Genomic DNA, 25331 nt, shown 5'->3' with positions numbered 1-25331 from the left:
TTTACATATCGTAATATTTTACAACTTCCTGAGTTACAAAAAATCACCTCGTCCGTATTAGTTAGGGAAGTGGCTTCGATCTCGTAGTGGAAAAATTCCCCTAGAATAAAGTCAGCGTTCTTTGGTATGTACAGTCTCTTAATTCTTTACCGGAAATGGAAAACCCCCAACATTTGCTGACAATTGGATATATAGTCCCAGATTAAGTAGTTTTAAACCCACGCTTCAGCAATTTCAGCATTCCACTGGGTCAAAGATATCAATGGGTAAGTTCGTACTTGCGATATTTTTAAACTCCAGAAGAATCAAAATTAAAAAGCAACACTCAAAATGATTGGATCTACAGCGGGCTCCCATTGCAAGCTCAGAATTGACTCTTAATTTGATCGTGACAGCTTGGCCGTCTAAACGTATTCCTTTGTTAGGGGAATTTCTTTCAAGAAATTCCCCTATGTGATGATTTTGTTCGTCCGTCTGCCTGTTCTCGTCTATAACACGAGAACGAAAAGAGACAGCGGTGTCAAACCTTCCCCTATCGATTTTTAAGAGTTCAAGGATCAGTCCTATTGAATATGAGCCTGATTAAAAGTGTTCCCGAATACGAGCTGACTGGCAAAAAATTCCCCTACGGAAAATCGTATGCGATTCTTCGTATCTTGGAGTTCTGGTGATTGATTCATAATTATGGTGTTTCCCAACATTTTTAGCGCATTTCCACAATAAAAAAAAATGCGCTATTGTGGCCACTTTGTCCGTCCGTCCGCTCGTTTTGAGACGCTACTAGTTTTTTATCTTAAGAGCTATTGTTCTACTTTTTTCGCTTTTGCCGTTTATTAACGATTCTAGAGATCGTTTATAATTTTGCATTGCTGTCTGTCGTCTGTCTGTTGGTCTGTCCGTCTGTTCCTTTGTCTGTCTGTCCCTCTATCTGTCCGTGTGAACGATAACTTTGTTTAGAAATGTCCGATCGCTTTTACATCTCCGTTAGTTATGAACCGACTTGCATGAAATTCAAAGTTGAGTCGAATCGATTCAAAATTCACAGTGCCCTTTTCGCATCTCGACCATTTATAAACCGAATTGCAAACTTTTTTTATTATAAAAGTATTTAAATGAAATTTGATACATAGCCACTTGAAATAAAAAGTGGCATCTTACAAATAGGAAATGAATGCAAGTGGAAATGCGCTTTATGTAAATCGTTTACGATTACTTTTTAACTTGTTCTTATTTTCGAGTGCTTACATATCTTTTCTGAAAATTTTTATCGTAGAATTTCACGTTACCTTAGCTACCTATATATTTATTCCTAATTTCACTTTCGAGGAACCAGAATTTCCTCAGTGGCCACCAGTGCCTTTGATTGCATTATTGCACAATACTTCAATACTTTCAAATATTGTATACAGAAAACTTCTTTATACTCCCTCATTTATTTTATTAAAACAATGAATTAACTGGGAATAATTTTGTTAGTAGAGCTGAGTGCTTTAGTGGGTAGTGGGTACGGGTAGAATGGTGAAAATTCGTCCCAGATCTAATATTTCACCACAGAAGCCCAGAATAGTCGCCTCCGGAGAATATTGCTCTGCGTTGAACTTTATTGCAGAGATAAGTTAGGGCGCGGATTTTTGGAAGTTTTATTATTTTAATCTGGTAATCGTTTTACCCTCCATCCCTCTGAGTGATACCCCGTGATTTCAAAAATGTTCCCTCTCATCAGGGGCACCATATTTCTATTTGGATGCGAACGTCCAGAGAGGTAAGATTAACTCCTGCTGAATTCGATGCATTGTACCAATAAAATACAGGGTTGGGCAGGGAGGTATGGATGATTTGAAATAACAGTTACACACTCATTTTTAAACGAAACTCAAAATTTATTTTTTTAATGTGTACCTTAGATGTTGCCATTATTGTAATACATTATTGTATTAGCAATTTAGGTATGTCTCTGTGGAAAGTCAAAGAGCTGAATCATATTTTCTAAGTGTTTTGCCAAAATAGTTTGGATTGTTTTCTTTATTTCAGGACAACTACTGGAGATTTCAAGATAACTTAAGATTCAAGCAAGTAAGGACTAGAGGCGCTTGTGCGCAGGAAAAATTGCCCGGTAAAATTCGACGAAGCCCATTCTCCAAATAGAGCGTTATCGTTCAGATTACAAAAACCCATCTGGTAACTAATCCATGAATCGCAGGCTTTCGCAACAAATTTCTTGGAGTTTATCGACTCTATAAAGTACTGGAGGCTCCGCTGATGACTGCATACATCTGCAATTTAAAGTAAGTGCATCAGAAATCTAACTACGAACGATACACACATTCAAAAATGTTATGAAGGGGTGGAATGTTACAGCCAGGCTGTATCGCACTTCCGCCATTTGGAAAATAGTCCGCATCTCCAATAGCCGACTTAAATCCCAGTATTCCGCTATCCGTATGAATAACGTCGACGAAATTTGCGTCGGTTCTTGTCAGACGTTCATCATCGCCAATGAAGGGAAACTCGAATAACGGACCCGCTGGATCCAACCCCGTAATTCGGTCTATCCTACCTCCCGTTGTCCTATAGATGTGTTTTCCTACAAAACCCGCAACGTGCGAACCCAGGGAATGGCCGATGATGTGAGTCCTCGAAAGTTGAAGTTGCCCCTCTTCGTTTAGCTCGATTAGAAAATGCCCAATAGCTTTGCCGACCACTCGGGCTTCCTTCACCGCATTGATATAAGGCCGTTTGGCCCTTTTCGACCAATCAATCGCAATTACGTTCAAATCGCGATTCGCCAAATACGCCTGTGTCATCTGCCGATACCAGATTACGCCCGAGCTTTCGGTAAATCCGTGTATTAACACTTTAACATCTAATTCTTTGTTTAACTCAGAAGGCGAATCTTTCAGGTTAAAGGGCGACGTTGCATTCGCGCGCGTATACAACTGGAACCCAATATCATTTACATTTTTCTGGGTGGATAATTCTGGAAAATCGCCCAAAATTAGCTCGCGAATTTGGCAATTGCCTAAAACAGATTATGGTATAATTACAGACGTTGCAAACGCGTTCTGGTGCAAACCCAAACTGAAAGCGCACATAAAAATTATTTGGATTGCAGCCATTTTTTTTACTGGATCACTCGACGCCGTTGTCTTTTTATAGTGCCCTTTTATTACACATGCAATCACGAATGCGATAATAACTCACATTTGCTTGCCAATTTAAATAAATTTGCATAAGTGCTGTTAGTAAATTAATTTTTGGCCGTTTGGATGGATGTAGGTGAAAAAATTCTTTAGCCGATGTAAAATTTAAATTGTAGTTCGGTAGCATGCATTAAGATAAAGGCAGTGTTTATTGTAATTAACGTAACTACTAACTCAGATTTAAATACCTACAAAGCTATATCTCTCTACTAGGCACCATATATCTATAGTCAAAATCGCATGATCTTCTGCTTTCTACCTTTGGTCAAAGCTTTGGTGTAATTGTAAAACAAGTATAGGTACCTACTCTACCCACCATCAAGAAAAAAATATTGCCTTGGTTCGTTGCTGTAACTAGTAAATGATTTTAATGGATCTCCAAAGACAATCCCAGTAGTGTATTGCTGCCACTTAGTCAGGGGCATCAGTTGCCGTTTCGGAGAAGTCATCAAATTTTTTTATATGGCCCGCAATAAAAGTACCTACATATAGGTACATACCAGAGCTGGGAAGAATACTTTCAAAAAGTATTTGAATACTATAAAAAGTATTCGAATACAGTAAAAAGTATTCAAATTCTTGTCACTCAAATACATTAAAAATTTAAAATAGTATACTAGATAAAAGGCTTAATACTACTTAAAAAATCAAGTTATACTTTGTATGGGGTTAGCTTTTTTTATATTTCTATTGTTATATACAAATTTAAGGGGAGTAAAAGCGTATTATTATTATTATTATATAGGAGGTAGGTACCCGTACCTACCAGGACCTTTCTTATACCTACCAGTTATATCCTTAACCAGTACCAGTTTTCAAAGCGATCGTACGTCGTGCACATGATACGTACCTACGCCTTTCTGAAATTAATCCTAGCGATTTTGGAACAGATCCATTTTTGACCATCCGTTTGTCCGTGTGCATGATAGTTTGTTTAGAAACGTGCGATCGCTTTGAAAATTGGTACACATGGTCTTAAGGATATAAGAAAGGTCCCTATTGTTTAAGTTACGTAGACTATCGAGTCATTCAGAATCGGATTTTCAATGGAAACTTTCCCTATTTTTAAAGTTCTCATATTTGAATTTAAAAGTACTGCCTTTCTTTGAGGCCGGAAAAAAAATTGTTTGAGATCGAGATCGATCGAGAGTCCATAATTTCAAACAGTTCCAAGATTGGGCTACTAGATCAAAAGTTACAGCCCTTTGAATTTTTTTTCGAAATTTGTTTTTTGTCCATAACTTTTGATTGAGAAGTCTGATCGAAAAAGTACGAATTGTTTTGGATTCTACGCACCAAAATTAATAAGAAAAAGTGTTTTCCCGAGAAATTTTGGTGCATTCGATTTTTGGTAAAAAAGGAAGGTTATACACTGCCTTTTTTGAGCCCCGAAAAAATTGCCTCAGATCGACCCGGAAAAAAATTTTCTTATAGAATGTGGCCTGTAGAATCCATAATTTCAAACAGTTCCAAGATTGGGCTACTAGTTCAAAAGGTACAGCCCTTTGAATTTTCTTTCGAAATTGGTTTCTAGTCTATAACTTTTGATTGAGAAGTCTGATCGAAAAAGTACGAATTGTTTTGGATTCTACGCACCAAAATTAATAAGAAAAAGTGTTTTTCCGAGAAATTTTGGTGTAGTCGATTTTTGGTAAAAAAGGAAGGTTATACACTGCCTTTTTTTGAGCCCCGAAAAAAAAATTGTCTCAGATCGACCGGGAAAAAAAATTTTCTTATAGAATGTGGCCTGTAGAATCCATAATTTCAAACAGTTCCAAGATTGGGCTACTAGTTCAAAAGTTACAGCCCTTTGAATTTTCTTTCGAAATTGATTTCTAGTCCACAACTTTCGATTGAGAAGTCTAATCGAAAAAGTACAATCGTTTTGGATTCTGCGCCCCAAAATTAATAAGAAAAAGTGTTCTTCGGAGAAATTTTGGTGCAGTCGATTTTTGGTAGAAAAGGAAGGTTATATACTGCCCTTTTTTGAGCCCCGAAAAAAAATTGTCTCAGAACGACCGGGAAAAAAGATTTTCTTATTGCGCGCACCGGATCAAATACCCGGTGGACATCGAAAAATCAGCCATCACCACCCCATTCGGACTTCTTGAATTTCCGGTGATGACATTTGGTTTACGCAACGCAGCGCCTAATCATAACCAAGTGCTCAAGGATCTACCGTTCACATTTGCATATCTTGACGACGTGCTCATAGAGCTAAGTGCGAGTTTGGCGTCCCTTCATTAACGTTTCCGGCCATGGACATTTCAAGCGAAGCCATTTAAACCATGCGCTACCAGATTCGAGACATTTAAAAATCTTCGGCCGTTACCGACAACCTTCCAAGATCTGCGCAGAACACTGGGTATGCTCAGGTATTATCGGAGGTTCGTAAAAAACTCCGCAGCAACGCAACATCCCCTTACCGATCTACTTAAAGGCCCGGTCAAGCGTAACGGCAAACGAAAGATAGTGGACAGACGAACTTACGCTAGCATTCGAACGTTGCAAAGACGGTTTAGCTAATGCTTGTACTTTGGTGCACCCGAGCCACAACGATTGTCTACTAGTGCTATCCATCGACGCATCAGATATTGCTATCGAAGCCGTACTAGAGCAGGTCAACACGATTCACCACTAGCAATTGATCCAGGCCCGTTGCCAGAATGAGATAGCTGGGGTGGCCGGTATTTTTCTAGGGGGGCTTAAGAAGATTTTGATAAATAGTCTAGGCGATAAAGACATCTAACTGGACATTTTGAGGTGGAAATGAAAAAAATGGTGGAATATGTTCAGTTAGGTGTCAGAAACAACATATTAAAAATCCCACCCCCCAGACCCTGTGCTAAAGGCTACAGCCACCCCACCATCCCCCAAAAACCGTGTTTTCGCTCTTTTTGGCTGATATCTCGCGATCTATGAGGTCTATATGAAATATTTTTAGCTGAAAATATTTCTCGGGAAATTTTATATTTATGCTAAGAGGTACACCTAGGCTAACTTCTGAGTATCTACCTTGTAAAAAGTTTCACGAGGAGCATTTTCAGCTAAAAATATTTCATCTAGCCCTAAAGGTCGCGATATATTTGCCCAAAGCCACGAAAATTGATGATTTTCGCCGCTTTTATGAATTTCCTAGGCTAAGAGGTACACCTAGGCTAACTTCTGAGTATCTACCTTGTATGAAATTTCCCGAGAAATATTTTCAGCTAAAAATATTTCATATAGATCTCATAGATCGCGAGATATCAGCCAAAAAGAGCGAAAACACGGTTTTTGGGGGATGGTGGGGTGGCTGGAGCCTTTAGCACAGGGTCTGGAGAGTGGGATTTTTAATATGTTTTTGACACCTAACTGAACATATTCCACCATTTTTTTCTTTTCCACCTCAAAATGTCCAGTTTGCCAATTTTACAGTCTCTATCGCCTCTAGACTAAAAGACTTCCCCTGTAATTTTTGTAAAGGAACCATCAACCATAGTTTCCAATGGGGGCAAGACCACGTTCTAGGTGAGGCTCAGCCCCATCCGGCCACCCCCTGGCTACGGGCCTGAATTGATCCCGACCATAAAATAAATACCTACAGATCGACCCTGCCCATTCAACCAGATGCTTCTCGCGCTCCAACGAATCCAGCGACCTTCAACAACTTCTAGAACCGGTCACAGGCTCAGCGCTCATTGAACTCCAGAAACGACACCCCCTCAAGCCACTCGACATATTTTTGTACTATTGTAAATAAACCCGTAAACGTTACAACATATTATTAGCACACCCGCTAATCTATTATTCACAGACTTCCTATCATTTCACTATTTTCCACGTCCACAGGAGTCCTAGATCACTCTTGAGTAGGTATATGAATTTCAACCAATAAACTTAAATAATTGCTGTCAATTAATCAAAACAGTCAATTGTTTGATAATCGATTAACATTTTACTTTTTATTATAGTCAATTAATCAAGTAGTGGCTTAATCGAGTATTTTTAGTAATCAGGTATCAACAAGCTAGAGCTCTAATGGTGAGTATATTTTTTCACAAAATAATATATTTCTAAATCAGTATAACAATAATAATTTCCAGTAACATCCATTGTTATACAAACAAACCAACATAACATAGTAAAGACTTTATACCTGTACCTTTGAATAGGTATAACATTTTATACTTATACTAACTATTGCTATTACAATATTTTAACTATAACAATATGACACAATAGTATCACCACCCTTCAATGGCACCCATATGGAGGATATTGATGTGGGTTAAATAGAAACGATCACAGCACACATTAGTGTAAAACTTGTTTGCTTAAATCACAGCAGTCAGTCTTGAATTCTCCTTAAAGGCACTCTGAAATACGGCGAAATTTGGCATCCATTAACTCCTGAAATCTAAACAAAGATAAGGTTGAACAGCACTGGGGAAATACGCACGGAAAAAGGATTGAGTTCATTCAATCCACAATTAAAGTCTTTTTGTTAAATTTACCTATATCGAATCGCTACATTTTCCTCCAATACGTTGACGCCATTAAAAGCAGCCTGCGTGCGATTCGCTACAAACATTAATATCAATTACTACACCAAAACACGTCTGCTATGCGTCACCTTTCTTTCTGTGCATATCACTAAGCGAACTAAGTTTCTCCGCTTGCAACTGCCTTAGATCTAGAGTAAGTTGTGGTGTGGTAGTACCAAGACCTGCCATGCACGAATTCAACTTTTCCAGCTCTTTCCAGCAGTAGCTTACACATCTACAATCAAACATAGCAACTACCACCTAAGTCGAGTATAACAAACCTCAAGTAAGAGACCAAAAAGCTGTCACGTAACAAAAGATCTTTAAGTTTTAGGGTATCAGAAACGATTTTAAAAATCTTTGAACCGCCAGTCAAACTCGATGGATTATACATATTTATTGCGTTGACATCATCACACGCTCCTTGTACGCTGTAAAAATCCATTAAACATTACAGTTCTAATATCCGAGACTTACAGCGATTCAAATTTGTCAAGGTGAAATGCCCGAAACGCGACTCTGTTGGCGGCTTCGACCCGTTTAAACTTCTCCAGCAAGGCCTCGCGCCTCAGTACGATTTTATTAAAAATCTCGACCACCTGGGCGAATCGTCGCATTTGCCCATCGAATTGTTCCAAAATTTGACTATAATTGGTGTCCTCGTATACCTTAGCAGAGAGTGAGAGGTCCTGATAATTGTATACTTCTACTTCGCATAGAAATTTCTTCAAAACTTCCCTTAATTGGGCGTATTGTAAATTACATTTATCAAAAATGGTTTGTAGACAATTAAACTGAGAGGTTATTGCGAATTTGAGACCGGAAACGAGCCTCATTTCTCTTAGGACGAAGAATGCTGTATGCGCGTATAGCTGCTTTATTGTACCAAACTTGAATTCAGTCTTGCAGTTTTCGAAAAGTATTTTAATTAGTGCGGGTAGCTGCGTTGTTATAGAAGCGAAGGGGGCGCACCTATTGAACACGAACAGCGTAATGGGACTTTCCTGTAAAGTTAAAAAACTTATTACCAGCTCGTACCACACGGGAAGCCACCGCTTGGTAATCCTCCTACAGTAGCTTGTTTTAGTTAAAATTAATTCAAATTTTTAGAACACATTCAATGCCACAAACAAGAAAATAAATGGATGCAAATAGATCGATTATCAAGAGCTCTGGAATGTAGATATTCAAAATGAACTAGTAACACTTGCAGTGAAGGCTGATTTGTCACTAGATAAAATGTTCATTAGCCTTGTTGGTTTAAGTCATTTAATGGTACCAATTTGTTGTACTTAGTGAGTATCATAAATTTTCAACCGTATATGTAAGGGAACATTCAATCGTAATCCCGATGTAAGGTAATAGTATTTTACATTATTAGCCAGGTAAGTGAGTTTTTACTGGCGATAGGAGAAGTTGACTGGCGAGCCGTTAGGCGAGCCTGTCATCTCCTAGTGCCAGTAAAAACTATTACCTGGCGTATAATGTACAATATTTTATTTGTTACTCATTTGTAAACGTAAATAATTAGTTCTTAAATTGATCTTGAAGAAATGTCTAAAATATCATGTGATCCATGTAACAGAGACTTCGCATTAATTCTGGCCAATGAAATTACTAGATTACTAACTTGTAAAATTTTTACAGGTCTGCTGTCAGTTTTACAAGTCTGCTGTCAGTTTTACAAGTCAGTAGCGTTTAAACATGACGTTTACCCGTTTGCGTTTTGTGTTGTTAATCAACGTTTACAACTGAGTAACAAATAAAAGTTTTATCTGGTCAGATGTTTTGCAAAAACGCGTTATGGGACAAATTAATTGGCTTTGTTTACTAACAACGCCACGTGCAAGATAACGAATGCAGCTTTCATCATTCTCATTTTGACCACATACCATTACCACAGCATTAATTTTTGGCGCCCAACGTGGGGCCACACCTCACAAAACCAACCTACCTTATTGTAGTACCCTATAGCATAAATACTATCAGAATGTTGGGTTGCTGCTATACACTGATCCATTATGGGAATCTTTGTATCCCGTCCAATCCAACCTTGAACCGTCGACAATAATGTTGATTCGTTTATTTCATAGCTGAGAAATTCGCACGTATAAACAGAGTAGACCATAATAATCTTCTTCAACAAAATCTCTTCAAGAACTGCAAAAATATAATCGCAATGGTTGTAGGAACCGCGAAGATCGGGGCTAAATTCCAGCGCAATCTGCAACCACTTTTCGATTAAGTGCGCCAAACACATGTTTATATGGTTTTCTTTAAATAACTGCGTGAAGAACTCCATTCGCCCATTATAGGTCAACTGAATTGCAATCACATCGGACGGTTTCTTCTCCAAATGGGCAAGACTAAATGACTCAATTAAAATTTGTTTAAAATTCATACGCATATACCTTTGCCATGGAGTGAAGGTGTGCAAAAATGGCCGTATCCCACAAATAATCTCGAATATAACAATCCCAAGTGACCAATAGTCAACCGTCTTTGTGCACTTCTGCTTAATGAAAATTTCGGGCGCCAAATACTGTAAGGTTCCTACAAAACTTGCCGTTTCACTGTCGATCTCCTTCGCATATCCCAAATCGATTAACTTGTAAATTACACCGCGTGGCCTAGTGTCGCACAACTGCAAGACAACATTTTCAGGCTTAATATCGCGATGTATCACGTTAAGTTTGTGCAAGTACTTCAAAGCATTAACTAAATCGCTAATAATACACAAAATCTCCATTTCCCTCAACCCACAGCAATTCTCAGGCTTGACCAAAACAGAGCGGAGATTACCAAGACGGCAATACTCCATCGACAACAACGGAAGTTGCGAACTGTAATAACTCAAGCCCCTTTGTAAGTCTTCCGGCATCTTACAATAGGCCACAATGTTCTCATTTCGAATGCCCTCCATTATACCGACTTCGGCCTTCCATCGTTCGCGTTGCTTTTCGGTTAAATGGGACTCTAGATTCCATTTGCATTTTTTTATTGCTACAACTTCGATGAGTACGAAAGCGATAAGGTACAGCGAGTCTCACCTAAGGAGTCTCCGGTAGTTTTGTTCAGCCAGAGATGTACAACACCAAAACCACCGGAGCCCAACTCTTTTTCACGTTTCCAATCACCTACAGAAGTGGGCTCGCCGTTTATATCCACGAGGGTGGATGGATTATTTTGTTTAAACATTAGTGGGGAATTAAGTATTAAGGTGATAAACAATAACAAAGAAATTAAATTATTACTACTTTTGTGAGGTTAAGGTTAAGTTTTTACTGCAGAGAGAGATAAAATAAAAACAAAAGGCGTGCACTATGTTGCCAAGTCTTGTTTTTGGGTCATTAAAATTAGCAACATTGTTTATCTACTAAAACAGCCGTTTGACGTCATGGTCATATATGTGTGAAAACAAGAAAGTTTCACAAATTAAGCAACCTATTTATTTATATTGAATTATATTAAATTATCGTTTATTTTCTATAAAAACGATCAATTTCGAGTATATTTATGCTTTTGTTTTATAATTTGTCATCAATATAATCGAAACTAAAAGCATAGAGAATCTAATTCCGAAAAATACACAAGCATCAGGATCCGAACCAAACAAAATCTCGGTAATCTCAGAGTGCCTCTCGGTCTGTCTGTACTCTCGAATTTCCGTCTAAACAGATGCACCGATTGGAACCAAATTGGGTACACGCTTTTTAGACATAAAACGAAGAGCTGAAAGGATATTGGGCAGAATCGCGCATGCGCAGGTACACGAGTGGTCACAGCAAATTTGTTCATTCTCAATCTGGATCTGAACCAGTGACTCGGTTTTGTGTAACGCAAACCAAGTAATAAATAGGATAGTTGCACAAGGAATATCTCATCATTGCTGTAATAAATCCTTTTATGCCTTTTCCCTCACTAGAGAATCAAGAAGGAAAATGTTCCCATTTATCAATCTCCAGATTAAACCAACATCCCTAGGTAAGTTAATATTACGTAGAAACCTAGGTAAAAACAGAACTCTTTAACTTTTTCCTGACTATTGGTCTTGCCCAATGACCCTTGCAAACCCTTCACTTGCAATTAATCACTTGGCATACTTGATACTATCTACCTGATTATTTGCTTAAAGTTAATAAATTGTTTCGAACCCATATATACAACGAATGACAAACGCAGACGTACGGACAGAAAGTCCAAATAACCAAAATTTAATGAGTTAGTTATTTGGCATGGGTAAAATAACGTTTTTTGGCAGATAACCTGCCACATGGCTGGCTGATTATGTACACAGACGGATGGACAGACGGACGCACGGACGGATTTCAAAATCATAAGCGAGCTGGGTCGCTCGTTAATAATAAGGTTGGTAGATACGGATAGAAACATTCAATGAAAGATCTCACATTAAAAACGTGATATTAATTATTCCCTGATTTGTACTTACCCGTATCCGTTAAAAGAACTGGTATTTCCTTGTTTTGATAGTAAGATATTACTTCAGTCACAGATAAATTTTGGGACAACTTGTATGTAAATATCTATTTAGCATTACTGCACTACAGCCAATGGATATAGTGGCATTCAACTGAATGAAGTAATTCCCCTTTTTCTCATAGGGGAATCCCTCATGTTGATTATTACTGTAAGATTGTATCCTTGCGTTAGTTGTTTGTCAATATTTTTAAGGTAACACAACGAAGTTGCGGTAACGCCTATATGCTCAATTTTCCGTCGTCTGTCTGTCTGTTCTTTTGAGATCTCGGCCCTTGGGCCACCTAGAGATTTTGGAATTATAATTTATTATTAAGTAGAGACGAGCACACGACATATAAATAGATTTGCTTTAATTTGTTGGATGTATTGAAAGCCATTGAATGATTACAGTGCATGAAATGAAGTAGAGAGCGCGGAATTGTTTAATTTACGAATGGCTTTTCTGCTTCTGAAAGTCCCCAAGTTCTTGGCATCAAAAGTCATATTTTTAAAACAAAAGACAATTAAATCAAGTAACTAATTATGCCTTTAAGCGATTCTACGGGTGGAAGATTTGCCTCCAAGAAAAATCGCCCTCAGAGTACTTTCACCCAGAAGATTCGCTCTCGAAAATTTTGACGGCAGTAAATGTTCTAGCCTTTATTTACCAATTTCAATTGAAGATGTCTGGTGGGACTTTCGAGGGCATAAATTTACCGGATCGAGTTTTCCAACTTGAATTACTGGAGCGAGTATTGCGGGTGGATTTATCGCATATGTTCTGATCAAAGGAAGAAGTTAAAAATGTATTTTCTACTTCATATATGCACCAAAGAGTAGAGACTCATTTATGAATTGCGACCAATTGCGACAGTCGTTGCCATGGATTATTTAAGCGATGTTTATCAGTCTGGGTCTGACGAATTACTACATTTTTAGTCCGTATACGTAAAATGCTAAAACTTTTATATGAAAGTTTTTTTGTATTCCCAAAATTAATGAAAATAAGTGGGGGTCAAAATATACTAAGAAACCCTGTACAATTTTCATTTTCATTGTGGGATTAGCGTACCGCATCACATAGCTCGGCAGTGGACACCCTGTACATAACAGATAGATCTGTAAATTTCAAAAAAAGAAAGTTTTGGAAACGTCATAGAAGGCTCTCAAGAACTTTTTAACCGCAGGCCAAAGTGCATTTTAGAACATTCGAAGTCTTGTTCCTCCTTCCAAAGCTTTTTCAACTTTCGTGGGCGTCTGAGGTCATTTCTTGAACCTTATATGACTTTTACAGAACTCTATATAGTGCTTTACAAGGCCCCTTCGTCAGCGTCTTAGGTCGTTTCTAGATCCCTACTTATAATAGGGCAAGGCAAGTCAAAGATTTTCAGTTTCTTTATAGCAGAGATAAAGTTCTCCAAGGAATTAATGGTTCAAACGATTTTCATACTGTTTAGACCTTTACTATAGAGCAAACTAACCAGCTTCCTGTGCTTTTCGGGCCATGTGAGAGTTTTCTAGATTCTTCAACTTTTCGGTGATTACTAATTTCTTTTAGTGCTTTCTGGGTGCAACTATCTGCGGAACGTGTTTAGTTGGCTCCCGTAAGGACCTAAGGAGTTCCTAAAAGAAACTGAACAAAGTCCTTTAAACGTCTTCTAGATTGTTATTAGGTTTTCCAGGTGCTGTCCAGCGCTTTTTCAGAGCTTTAAACCTTACTTTGTTTTTTTCCAGAGCTGTTACGCCATTTGTACATGTTTCGGTCATTTTCAAAGTAGGTTTTTCTACAGCTTTGAAAAAGCATAGCATAAATTTCACACGTGTTATTAGTCGTTCCTTTCGGTCTCTTGCCAAACTAGATTTGCTACTAAATGAATTAAAAGTTAATATCGATATAGACAGATCAATGAACAAAGTATCAGAAGAGAACAAATTCATGAATGCATTTGATGCCAATGATGGCTCTCCACCTTCCGATTACTCTCTTAGGGATGTAGCCTTTAATATTTCTAAGTCAGCTTAGCAAATTGTCAACGTTGAATCAAAATTCCAGGATTAGGATTTGTATTATAAACTTTACAGTAAGTCACTTTCCCCATCGAAACCTATACTTTAAAAACATGGAAAAACTGTTTATATAATTAAAACGAATGTAGATTTTATTGCAAATGAATAAATCTTAAAACCATTTGTATTCGAAATTCTAATTACCTAATTTTGCACTGCAAGTAATAGCACAAAACCCATTTTACCTATTAAATACTTCCCCAACGCATTTTGTGTACCTATTAAATTCATTTTTAATAGTTATTTGTACAACTAGAGAAGAAAGTGGAGTTTTTCAATACGAGTTCAAATTTGAATTATTGAACGAAAGTTGAAAAACACTTTCTTCTCAAGTTTTACACATAATTTTTTTTTAAACTACAATCAAAATCGAAAAATTATCGTATGCAAATGCAATAATGATGTTTGACATATAGCAATCTAGATTCGGATATGTTTCAATTTTAAATGTCATTAACGCAGCAATTGTTTTTTACTTTCCTCACTAGAGAGGAAAATCGCATTTTCTTCACCCTTTTTAAGGACAAAAGTAGTTGTTTCTAAAGTAGTTTCAGAAGAATGTATTTTAACCCTCTCTACCAATAGCAGGATTTAAATTTCCAGAACATAAAACCAGAGTCCTTACCTCTTTGATAAAACCTTGCAGGGTATATTAGCTTATGGAGGGGTCTGGGCCGGTCCCACATCTTACTTCCTGTGTTGGACCACCCTCTTGTGAGGGTGGCAAGAAGATTATTAATTATTTCCAATATATCAAATCCATCTGTAAATAAACGGTGTAATTGGATTCCAAGGAACACCGTTAGAATGTGACCCCTATGTATAATAAATTGATATAATGCAACAATATCTTTGGGATAGTGACCAAAATTTGGTCATCTCGCCTAAGATATTTGCGCATTATAACTACAACAAATTATTATTTTAAATACTTATTTACTGCTGATGAAAATTTTATACAAAAACAAATGTAAATTCACAACGTTTATCAATTCTAATTTGAAACTGGATTGCGTTACGGGTGATAGTTCACCTTTTTTATGTAGATTCATTCGTCCTGTAAAATGGTGCACCTACCACATTTACAGTCCATAGTATACACATCATGGAGACGCTTCGAAATTAACCGCAAGTGCCCAATTTGCGCAAAGATGTAAACTTGTAGACACAACAATGGCATTAACGTACAAATCTCCTATATCGTTAGGAATATTTCTGGTTCTGGTCCATACGTGCGCCCCATCCGGGTTTGGTAAATGTCCTCGGCACGATTATATACAAAATTTTAGTTTAGAGAGGGTAAGTTGGAAACAAGCATTGTGGTCTATTTCCGTTCTAATTGAACGTCATGCTTTAGTTTGCGGGTCATTGGTATGAAATTGAAAGGACGTTTTATTTAATGGAACTAACAGTAAGCTGCACAACACTCGACTTGATTGATAATAACAAAGGACAATTGGAAGTAACAGTAACGACGCTTAGCAGATGGTCAGTATACCAAACAAAGCACCTTCTTACTGTGTTTGTAGGTCCGGTAACCTTCGTGTAAGTGAAGGCATTGCGAGTTCGTCCAGAAAAGATCCAAGTTTGTTCCTTTATCGGGTAAATACAATTCTACCGCAAACTTTGGCCAAATATTTGCCAGGTGCCGGTTTCTATCAAGTACTGGATACGGACTATGATAGATTTGCAATACTATGGTCTTGTTCCAATTTTGGCGTGATCTATACTGGTGCGTAGACGCGGCGGAATATGCCAAAAAATGACTCCAGTGATTTTATTAAACAGATCTAGTGTGGATTTTCGCGCGTGGAAAGGAAATCGACGCCCAATTAAGGGCGAAAATTTACGAATTTCTTAAAACCAAAGGGATAGACTCGGAAAGGCTGGTGCTGCCCAAAAATAATAACTGCACCGATGAATATTAATCGCGTCGTTCTATTAACTCTGTAATCGTATGCATTAAAGAAACCTTAAAACGTAATCCTATTGTGGATTCGGTTTTAATTTCAGGCTATTATTCCGGTAGTATTGTTTGTACAAAAGGTATTCGTGGGGGATTAACCTTGACCTGAAGATTTGATTACAGTATAAATGACGTGCTGGAAAGTCTATTGAAACGTGATCGCAGCCAGCAAAGTATGACCGAAAAGATTTAACAATACACCATTTAGATACCCTGGTGTAGTAGCATAAAACACAAGGACGACGAAACTTCGCATCGTGGCACAATACCCACAATATCGTGACCTGCTTGAAGTAGTTGTCCAAAACTGGTTTTATGTTTATTACATATAGATCTTCGGACCTACCAAAAATTTTAATATTGCATAACTGTAATGAAAATGTAGTGGTTAGATGTTGTTGTAAAATAATGTCAGTGTCATTTTGCGATACTAATTTGCAAGTTCTTTTTCTTCTAACATGTAAGTTGAATTATTTTTTATGGCACCTCTTTTTTTGTTGCACAAAAGTAACGAACGCAAATTCCATTGTTAATTGCTATAAATTGCATGGATTTAGATAGTACTGATTATTCAAAGGTATGCAGCACTCGTTCACTACACAATTCAAATTTAAAGTAATGTTCTAAAATTACTAATCAATTTTTTTCATTGTATACAATAGGGTGGGTATTCGTGCCGTTGGTGGGTCTATTTTGGTACCGACCGTGTCTTTTGCTTGGATCCTCAGATCGTTTAACGTGGGCAAGAAGAATATTTTATTTCCGCGCTCTAAGAAAAAGACCCTTTTCCAAAAAATTGGACAAATACACGAAAATTTTCATTGCCTAAATTTAATTTAACTCCGCTTCAATCTTTCAATATTATTGCCGCGATTGGGACAACTTTTTCTGAAAATGTTCTTTGGAATCTTTCATGACCTCAATGTAACTTACTACAACAAATAATTTAACGGGTTTAAGAAAATCGCAAATCAATTGATCGTTTTTAGATAAAAGCAAATACAATCTGATTTTTCCAACTCGACCTCCGTCATCCGTGTACGTTACACGACCCACCCCGGCACCCCTTCGAGTTCTTTGCCATGACACACAGGAAATAGGTAACAATGCGTAAAGGTGCGCTCATAATAGTTTATTGATTTAACAATCCGGAAGAATCGTGAATTTTGGGCGCGGGTCCACTCAGGGTCCACCTAATTAACAAAAAACAAGCTGTTTTCAAAACCCTGCCTAAGAAAATATGACAAGTTTAGCGCCTCTTATTAACGGAATGTTACGCTTTTACTTTAAATATGCGTTTTTTAGCGTATTTTTGCAAATTTATTTGTAAAAAGGTAGCTTTTAAAAGCTGGCTCGCTTGCTGACAGCAAATGCGGTCCCGTAGATGAACGCTTGTAGAAAGACGAGGAGTGTACATGTATTTACCGAGGCCGTGTAATTAACAACTATTAACAACTTTCGGGACGGAGCTACATGATGTGGGGTCGGTGGGCGCCATCCCCGAGCGTGGTGTACTAACCTGGAGATTTTTCAGTTTTTTCCTATTTTCTTCTACAGTTTTGGTCTGATTGTTTTCAAATTTGTGTCGTCGGCAAGATTCTTCACACAATTCCTACATGACGGTATTTTTTCCTAGGGGCGAAATTAACCATCTTTTGCAAGGCGGGCGTCCAAAAGGTATCTTCCCCTGCGAATTTTGACACGCGAATCGCTCGAATCGCGGTCTCTCTTTCTCGTGTCTCCAATAGAAGGTCGGTCTATGAGAAGTGCTCCAAAAATTTAATGCTATGTTGTGGCGGTTTTTAGCGAAATCCACCAAAATGTGAATTGCTGGTGAATGGGACGTCGGAAGCGAGTGGAGTCAAAACTGGGTAATAGAATACTGATCTAACACACAAAAATTCGCTGAAGTCCTTCCGATCTCGCACAAAGGCTTTGATAATTTTATGTATAAAAATCATTTAGCGTATAGGTGAATGTAATTAATGCGGCGATTACCTATGTCAATGTGATAAATTTGGGGTGCATTTCCTTTTAGAACTTTAGGGGAAGAGAAACTATACTGCCATTTAAAAAACAGAGAAGCTATTGAATTTCTAAAAAATCGTTCCGGGGGTTGTTTCTTTCCCTTAATTATTCACATTGACCGGTTATTATGAATATTCGCCGCACTTTCAGCGTAACATATACGTAGGAATTTAATTTGAAAGCTTTTTCAAAAGCAGAGAGTTTTCATTTCAATTGCTCAGTACCTACCTTGCATAATAAGTATTTTGGCTACCGTTCGTTTGATCTCGAAAAATGGGCGGCTAGAAAATGAACTAAAGTAACTGGTTAATAATTCACCTCGTTGTACCCATATACCATGGTTGTACCAAAACGCGTTTCTATTGTACCCAGGGCTGTAACTTTTGATCTAGTAGCCCAATCTTGGAACTGTTTGAAATTATGGAATCTACAGGCCATATTCTATAAGAAAATGTTTTTTCCGGTCGATCTGAGACAATTTTTTTTGGGGCCTCAAAAAAAGGCAGTGTATAACCTTCCTTTTTTACCAAAAATCGACTACACCAAAATTTCTCGGGAAAACACTTTTTCTTATTAATTTTGGTGCGTAGAATCCAAAACGATTCGTACTTTTTCGATTAGATTAGATCAAAAGTTATGGACTAGAAACCAATTTCAAAAGAAAATTCAAAAGGCTGTAACTTTTGATCTAGTAGCCCAATCTTGGAACTGTTTGAAATTATAGAATCTACAGGCCATATTCTATAAGAAAATGTTTTTTCCGGTCGATCTGAGACAATTTCTTTTTCGGGGGGCTCAAAAAAAGGCAGTGTATAACCTTCCTTTTTTACCAAAAATCGACTGCACCAAAATTTCTCGAGAAAACACTTTTTCTTATTAATTTTGGTGCGTAGAATCCAAAACGATTCGTACTTTTTCGATTAGACTTCGCAATCAGAAGTTATAGACTAAAAACCAATTTCGAAAAAAAATTCAAAGGCCTATAACTTTTGATCTAGTAGCTCAAACTTGGAACTGTTTGAAATTATGGAATCTACAGGCCATATTCTATAAGAAAATGTTTTTTTCCGGTCGATCTGAGACAATTTTTTTTGGGGCCTCAAAAAAAGCAGTGTATAACCTTCCTTTTTTACCAAAAATCGACTACACCAAAATTTCTCGGGAAAACACTTTTTCTTATTAATTTTGGTGCGTAGAATCCAAAACGATTCGTACTTTTTCGATTAGACTTCTCAATCAAAAGTTATGGACTAAAAACCAATTTCGAAAGAAAATTCAAAGGGCTGTAACCAGGATCTAAAAAATCACGGCAAACTTCATGAAAGCATCAGACATCTTTGAAATCAATCTACTAATGTAGGTACTTTCTTCAGAATTCAGTGTAAATAGGTATACTTCTAGCCCAAGCAAATTAGTGGTCTAGCCCCTAAAAATTACTCGAGAACTGGAAATCGTTTTAACCCCTTTAAGGGGTCCTGAATAACGGGTATATGAGTTTGCGAAGGTTTCTAGGTTGAGCGTCAGATTTGAGAGCCTAAAACGCGCAAAATGTTTAGCACTTTTTTGAACATTTCGCTTAGGTATAACTCGAAAAATACTTATCCTATAAAAAATTTCTCTCTAAAGAGCATTAAATTATGCGTCAGTGCCTGAAATAACTCTGAATTTCACGCACTATTTCACGTCTGTGAAGGGGGAGCTTTTTCAGTTTGGCCTTGAAGTTTTCAGAGGCATCCTTTCCACAGTAGAAGCAGAGTTCCTTGAAGTTGAATTTCGGTACTTCCTCACGGCCTCTTGTCACACGGCTTCTGTTTCCTGCTTCTTTTTCAGCCTTTACAATGTTAGACTCCTTCGTGTAGACACTTTTGCGACACTTCTCGTGAAGGATGACAGATTTCTGAGTCTGTAACCACGTGTGATGCCCATCATTTCTCCTCCTACTGGCCTCAATGAACGTTCGAAGTGACTTTTCCGTCAATGTCCCTCTATCCGCGCCCTCTTGCACAAATTACATGTCCAGTGAACAGTTCTAGAACAGAAGAAGTCAGAAACTTAGTGAAAAGTTATGAATACATGTTAAAATTATTTGAGTTTAAATTCAGTAGATTACGTTCAGTTTTGCTTGAACAAATACAAGAAAGTGAGAAGTTTTGAGTTCAGACAAAGTTGCCTGCGTTGGACTGCCTTAGCGGAAATTTGGCGCTAAGGACTCTTTCGGTTTAAAATTCATATCTGAGCACTGGAGTGAGCGAATTGCAAATGTCAAAAAGCATCTGATTCACAATTACAGTATCTACAAGTTTGATTCTATGATATTTTTCGGTGCAGTCATTTTCGACCTACAGGCGTTAGAACGACTAAACTTATTTCAATGTTTCAAACGCTATTCGACGCATAATTTAATGCTCTTTAGAAAAGAAGAGAAATTTTCTAGTAGGATTATAAAGGATTATATAGTTATAAGCGAAATGTTTAAAAAAGTGCAAAAATTACCCCCTTAAAGGGGTTAAGGTGAGTGGTGTAATAAACATGTCTCACTTCAGTACCTGTAACTGTAATTAAATGAATCGTATATTTAAGTATGAAAAGTATAAAAATTTGCTCTGAATTCTAAGTAAAACTACGTAAAAATGTCTAAAATAAACAATTTTTACCTTTTTAGTGCACTTTCACTTTCAAAAAATAAAAAGTGCACTTTTACACTCCTTATATGTCTGTCTGTCTGTCTGTCTGAGTTACAAAAGCTTGGGCACTTTCACTTTCAAAAAATAAAAAGTGCACTTTTACACTCCTTATATGTCTGTCTGTCTGTCTGTCTGAGTTACAAAAGCTTGGGAACTACACCACTTGGTATTGGTGTCACTCGATCAGAAATTAAAAATTATTTCATGTTTGTGTTCTCGTTAAGGCATGAAATGTCCATAAGAGCTATTAAATTTGAAAAAGTGCACTCTTCGCCTCTTGCTTACAAGCGGCTTAACGAATTTTTTTCATCTTACATTTGTAGTAAAATAGTCAAACTTTTCGTATTCACACTATGTCAGAAACAAACGTAGCTAGATTGATTCTGTTTGTGGTATTAAATCAACAGTTAAAATAGGACACACGGTACAGACGGACCGACAGACAGACCTACAGCATCGAAATTTTATTTGATTTGGATTCCTGGTGCTTCCAAGCGTGTATTTTCGTAAAAAAGTTGGGGGGGGGGGGCATTTTTTACTCACTTACTAACGCGCGGGTGGTAAAAACTATTACAATAAATAGCTATTTAAAACGATGCTTAATTAATAATTCCATTTTATATGAAAAACTAGATTTTCTGTTCGAAATTAGGTAAAAAAAATATCCATTGTTGGGCATAATTTCGCAAACCGCATTACTTTTGCTCCAGAGAAGAATAATAAAAACAAAAACTAATCCACCCCTTCCCTTAATGAATTAATTAATATAATAATATAATAATAAAATAACTTGAATGTATCAACTGCTGCTTTGCGGAGTTTGTAATAACAATTTTTATTAATAGTGTAAACGTGATTTATTAATGAATGAACACGCTTCAATTTTCTTATACAGGGTGACAATTTGAAAACTTACCACCCCCCATATCTTAGTAAATAAACGAGATATTTAAAAAAATCAAAATCCGTTTCGGTAATTTGGAGGGGGAATCACAATGACATAGTTGGCGACGCACCCCCTCCAACCCCCTGCGCCCCAGCCACCCCAACTTTTAAATCTTAAATAGTGACCCCCCATGTGTGATACGTCGTTGGAAAGCTCTGAAAAAATGCTTTCCAACCATACCATAGCATTACATTTAGGTTAGTAATTATCGTGCAAATCAAAAAATAAGCTAATATGATACATTTGAAATCTGTCGTATTTAAAACGCAACCGGCGAACATAGACGAACTAAGACAGAGAATAATTCAAGAATGTCGAAATATTGCAAAACCAACATTGGAAAGGTTCGATAAGAGTTTGAGAATAGATTATAACTGGCGATCAAAAATGAGTTGCTGTCGAGTCGGCTTTGGAAGTTCAAGTTAAATACGATTTTCCATGTTTATTTTTTGATTTGCACGATAATTACTAACCTAAATGTAATGCTATGGTTGGAAAGCATTTTTTAAGAGCTTTCCAATGACGTATCACACATGGGGAGTCCCTATTTAAGATTTAAAAGTTGGGGTGGCTAGGGCGCAGGGGGTTGGAGGGGGTGCGTCGCCAACTATGTCATTGTGATTCCCCCTCCGAATTACCGAAACGGATTTTGATTTTTTAAAATATCTCGTTTATTTACTAAGATATGGGGGGTGGTAAGTTTTCAAATTGTCACCCTGTATAGCAAATGGAAATGTTCTAGAAACAAAAACGCAATAGTTTGGCATATCATATTTCAAAGAAAGAAAGCCTCGCTTTCATTCCTTATCACCGGAAACAATCTGCCGGCGCCCCGATGTCTGCAATACTCGCTACAATAGTAAAAGACACAAAAACAAAGTAGTAGATTAGTAGATTCGTGTTTGTTTAAGTTATGCTTCAGATTAAAAAATCGATTGTCATCAATTCCACACAATGTAAGATCGTAAATCAAATGCGTAGTTGTTTCATATGGGGAAAGGATGTCGCTATATTATACTAAAATTGCCGTCAGAGGCCAAGGTAGGATTGTTTACGAAATTATAATTTACTTTTTTTTCAATTGTCCCTCAATATGTTACTGTATAATTTGCATATTTATTTCTGAATAAATGCAAATGTATTGCTGAACTAACATTTTACTCAAATTTTGAGTGCCTTTGTCTCTGTTTTTCAGGCTAATGTGTACTTATAACTAGAAACCCTTGGGCCGGTAACCTGACTTTTCCAAATTTCTCCCTTTTTGCCTCTGCGTTTAGAGTGCCACCGTTTCAGTACCTACTAATAGTTGCATGGTATTGGATAATCCTTCGATCTACATTTTTTATGTAGCTTCTAATAATGTCTTTTTTATTTTTCAGAAACGATGGAAGCATGGATTTCACTACTAATTGTAATCATCGTGTTTCATCCCTCAAAAAATGTACAAAACAACTACGGATGTTCCTATGAAGTACTTCTAACCAACGACAGACAAATAGTCTGCGCTAATATAACATCCTCATTCTTTCAGTATTTCAATATCAATGTAAATAGGTACCACTGGCTAACCTGCAAGAGCTGTAATTTAAGTACAATATCAACTGAAACCTTCCACTTCCCAAAGAACGCCATCACTTACCTATTTTTAATAGATAATCAAATAATTAGCATAAGCAACTACTCGTTCAGCAAGTTACCACATTTAAAGGTACTCAATTTAAGGAATAATTTAATTCGCACGATTGCAACGCACACGTTTTCCGGAATTGGTAAACTGCTACAGCTGGACCTTAGCAGGAACTTACTGGAGCGCCTGGACGCTGACACATTTCGCGATCTGGAAAACTTGGATATCTTAAACTTAAACCAAAACCGAATTAGTTTCGTGCACCAGGAGGCCTTCGCCAGTTTAAAGAGGCTCAAATATCTGTACATTAACCGCAATTACATCTCATCACTAAGCGACAACATGTTCGAAAATCTCGTCGATTTAAAGATTTTGTACTTGGAAAACAACGACATTACCGAAATAAGTCGCTTGGCCTTTAATGGATTGGATAACTTGAACTACTTGTACCTCAACAACAACACCATAATAACACTATCGCAATATAACTTTAAACCCCTACGAAATCTTATCGATCTTCAATTGCGCTTTAATAATTTAACGATAATAGACACTAGCGTCTTTAACGGACTAAGAAATTTAAAGTTCCTATATTTGGGCAACAACCGCTTAGAAAGTATCAATTGGTATGGATTAATTGGGCTAGATTCCCTAGAGGTGATCGATTTAATCGAAAACAAGTTTCAGTATTTCTCGTTAGGGCACCTGAAAAACATGAAAAATCTAACTGTTCTCTGGTTGGAAAACAATAACATCAGCAATTTTACCATTCACTCTGATACGGACGTGCAAAACTCTTTGAAAGTAATTAATCTTGTGAAAAACGAACTTGATTACATCGATTATAGGTTGCTTTTCAAAAAGGTTCCCCAACTAGAGGAGGTGTGGTTAGGGAGGAACAATTGGACGTGCGAATTTATTATTGAAATGCACGATTTTTTCGTTAGTAGTAATATTTCGGTCTGCACTGTAGCGAATTGTACAGGGGAGGCTTTTAAACGGTATATCGACAGTATTTGCTTTGAGCCGTATGCAAACGAAACTGAGCTTAGTTATGACTTTGCAACTGATTGTACAAATAGTAGTTCTGTAAGTTATTTTATTTTGTTTGTTGTGTTACTTAAATGTTATGTTTCTTCTACCTCATTTTAAAATATTGTTATTTGTTATATTGTTTTATATGTAAATATATTATTTATGGCTTTCTTATTTTCCTTTCTCTTTTTCAACATTCTTATGAGGTCAGTAGGCTAAAGACTCCAGCAAGTTAAGGGAGCAACAGAAAAGCACATTATTTCTGGAGATTAAGTAGTATACTATTCACTAGGAGAGACTAGAGAGCGGGGTTTATGTACCAATGCAAGGCTGGAAGGGAACGAAAAGAAAATGTGAAGAAGGCGTGGAAGAGTAATAAAAAGAAAGCGTGTGCTGTGAAGGATCCCTTCATTACGAGTATGTATGACGAAAGCGCGATAGAAATGTTAAGATGGATTTCAAGAAAAGCTCGAATATGGCATGGAAAAGTAAATGAAAGACCTAGAAATAATAAAAGGGCGCCAAAGACGCATTTGTGAGGGTGATGTGTTGCAGGCGATATGGCAAGTTTTACATGAACAATAAAGGTTGACTTGAAGAAGGCATGTAGAAGACGTAAAAGAGAATTAAGCGAGAACGTAATGGGGACGTGGAAAAAATCACTGAGAAAACATAAAGAAATCGTGAGCTAACTTTGGCACGAAGGAAATATATAAAGACGATGTAAGTCAGAAGTGATAACGAGCTTAAAACAGAAAAAAAATATGAAGGAC

At 37.2% G+C, this 25331-nt stretch overlaps 4 protein-coding genes across 8 annotated transcripts; 2 read left to right on the top strand and 2 right to left on the bottom strand.

The window, feature by feature from the left end:
* Positions 1–1905: 1905 nt before the first annotated feature.
* On the bottom strand, positions 1906–2705 carry LOC116176147 (lipase member H-B-like; the record flags this gene model as incomplete). The annotated part of the gene is made up of 2 exons (XM_031494621.1): positions 1906–2273; positions 2324–2705. Coding segments are annotated over 2 exons (597 nt in total), but the record flags the coding sequence as incomplete, so codon positions are not given.
* Positions 2706–7210: 4505 nt separating this feature from the next.
* On the bottom strand, positions 7211–11213 carry LOC116176703 (inhibitor of nuclear factor kappa-B kinase subunit alpha-like). 5 transcript variants are annotated; one of them, XR_004146491.1, is made up of 8 exons: positions 10777–11211; positions 10138–10729; positions 9681–10092; positions 8204–8730; positions 8008–8157; positions 7816–7961; positions 7642–7763; positions 7211–7599 (listed from the first exon to the last, which is right to left on the bottom strand). XR_004146491.1 is itself a non-coding variant. In XM_031495447.1 (8 exons), exons 1-7 carry the CDS (start codon positions 10922–10924, stop codon positions 7739–7741), a joined length of 1986 nt encoding a protein of 661 aa, XP_031351307.1. In that variant the 5' UTR covers positions 10925–11213; the 3' UTR covers positions 7211–7599; positions 7697–7738. The 5 variants fall into 5 exon arrangements, 3 of the variants coding, with proteins under 3 accessions (XP_031351307.1, XP_031351306.1, XP_031351305.1); XR_004146493.1 differs by having other exon boundaries at positions 7211–7592; XM_031495447.1 differs by having other exon boundaries at positions 7697–7749; positions 10777–11213.
* A 4117-nt stretch (positions 11214–15330) lies between these two features.
* LOC116177213 (apolipoprotein D-like) lies at positions 15331–16279 on the top strand. Its single transcript, XM_031496120.1, has 4 exons — positions 15331–15571; positions 15630–15760; positions 15802–16004; positions 16061–16279. Exons 1-4 carry the CDS (start codon positions 15446–15448, stop codon positions 16198–16200), a joined length of 600 nt encoding a protein of 199 aa, XP_031351980.1. The 5' UTR covers positions 15331–15445; the 3' UTR covers positions 16201–16279.
* Positions 16280–16425: 146 nt separating this feature from the next.
* LOC116177212 (chondroadherin-like) lies at positions 16426–24732 on the top strand. Its single transcript, XM_031496119.1, has 2 exons — positions 16426–16698; positions 23276–24732. The coding sequence occupies exon 2, from the start codon at positions 23281–23283 to the stop codon at positions 24673–24675; it is 1395 nt and encodes a 464-aa protein (XP_031351979.1). The 5' UTR covers positions 16426–16698; positions 23276–23280; the 3' UTR covers positions 24676–24732.
* Positions 24733–25331: the final 599 nt, after the last annotated feature.

This window comes from Photinus pyralis, unplaced genomic scaffold (assembly GCF_008802855.1).
Source record: "Photinus pyralis isolate 1611_PpyrPB1 unplaced genomic scaffold, Ppyr1.3 Ppyr1.4_LG7, whole genome shotgun sequence".
Taxonomy (NCBI): Eukaryota; Metazoa; Arthropoda; class Insecta; order Coleoptera; family Lampyridae; genus Photinus; species Photinus pyralis.
The sequence above is the reverse complement of the archived record's forward strand: the minus strand, read 5'-3'. Positions and strand labels throughout refer to the sequence as shown.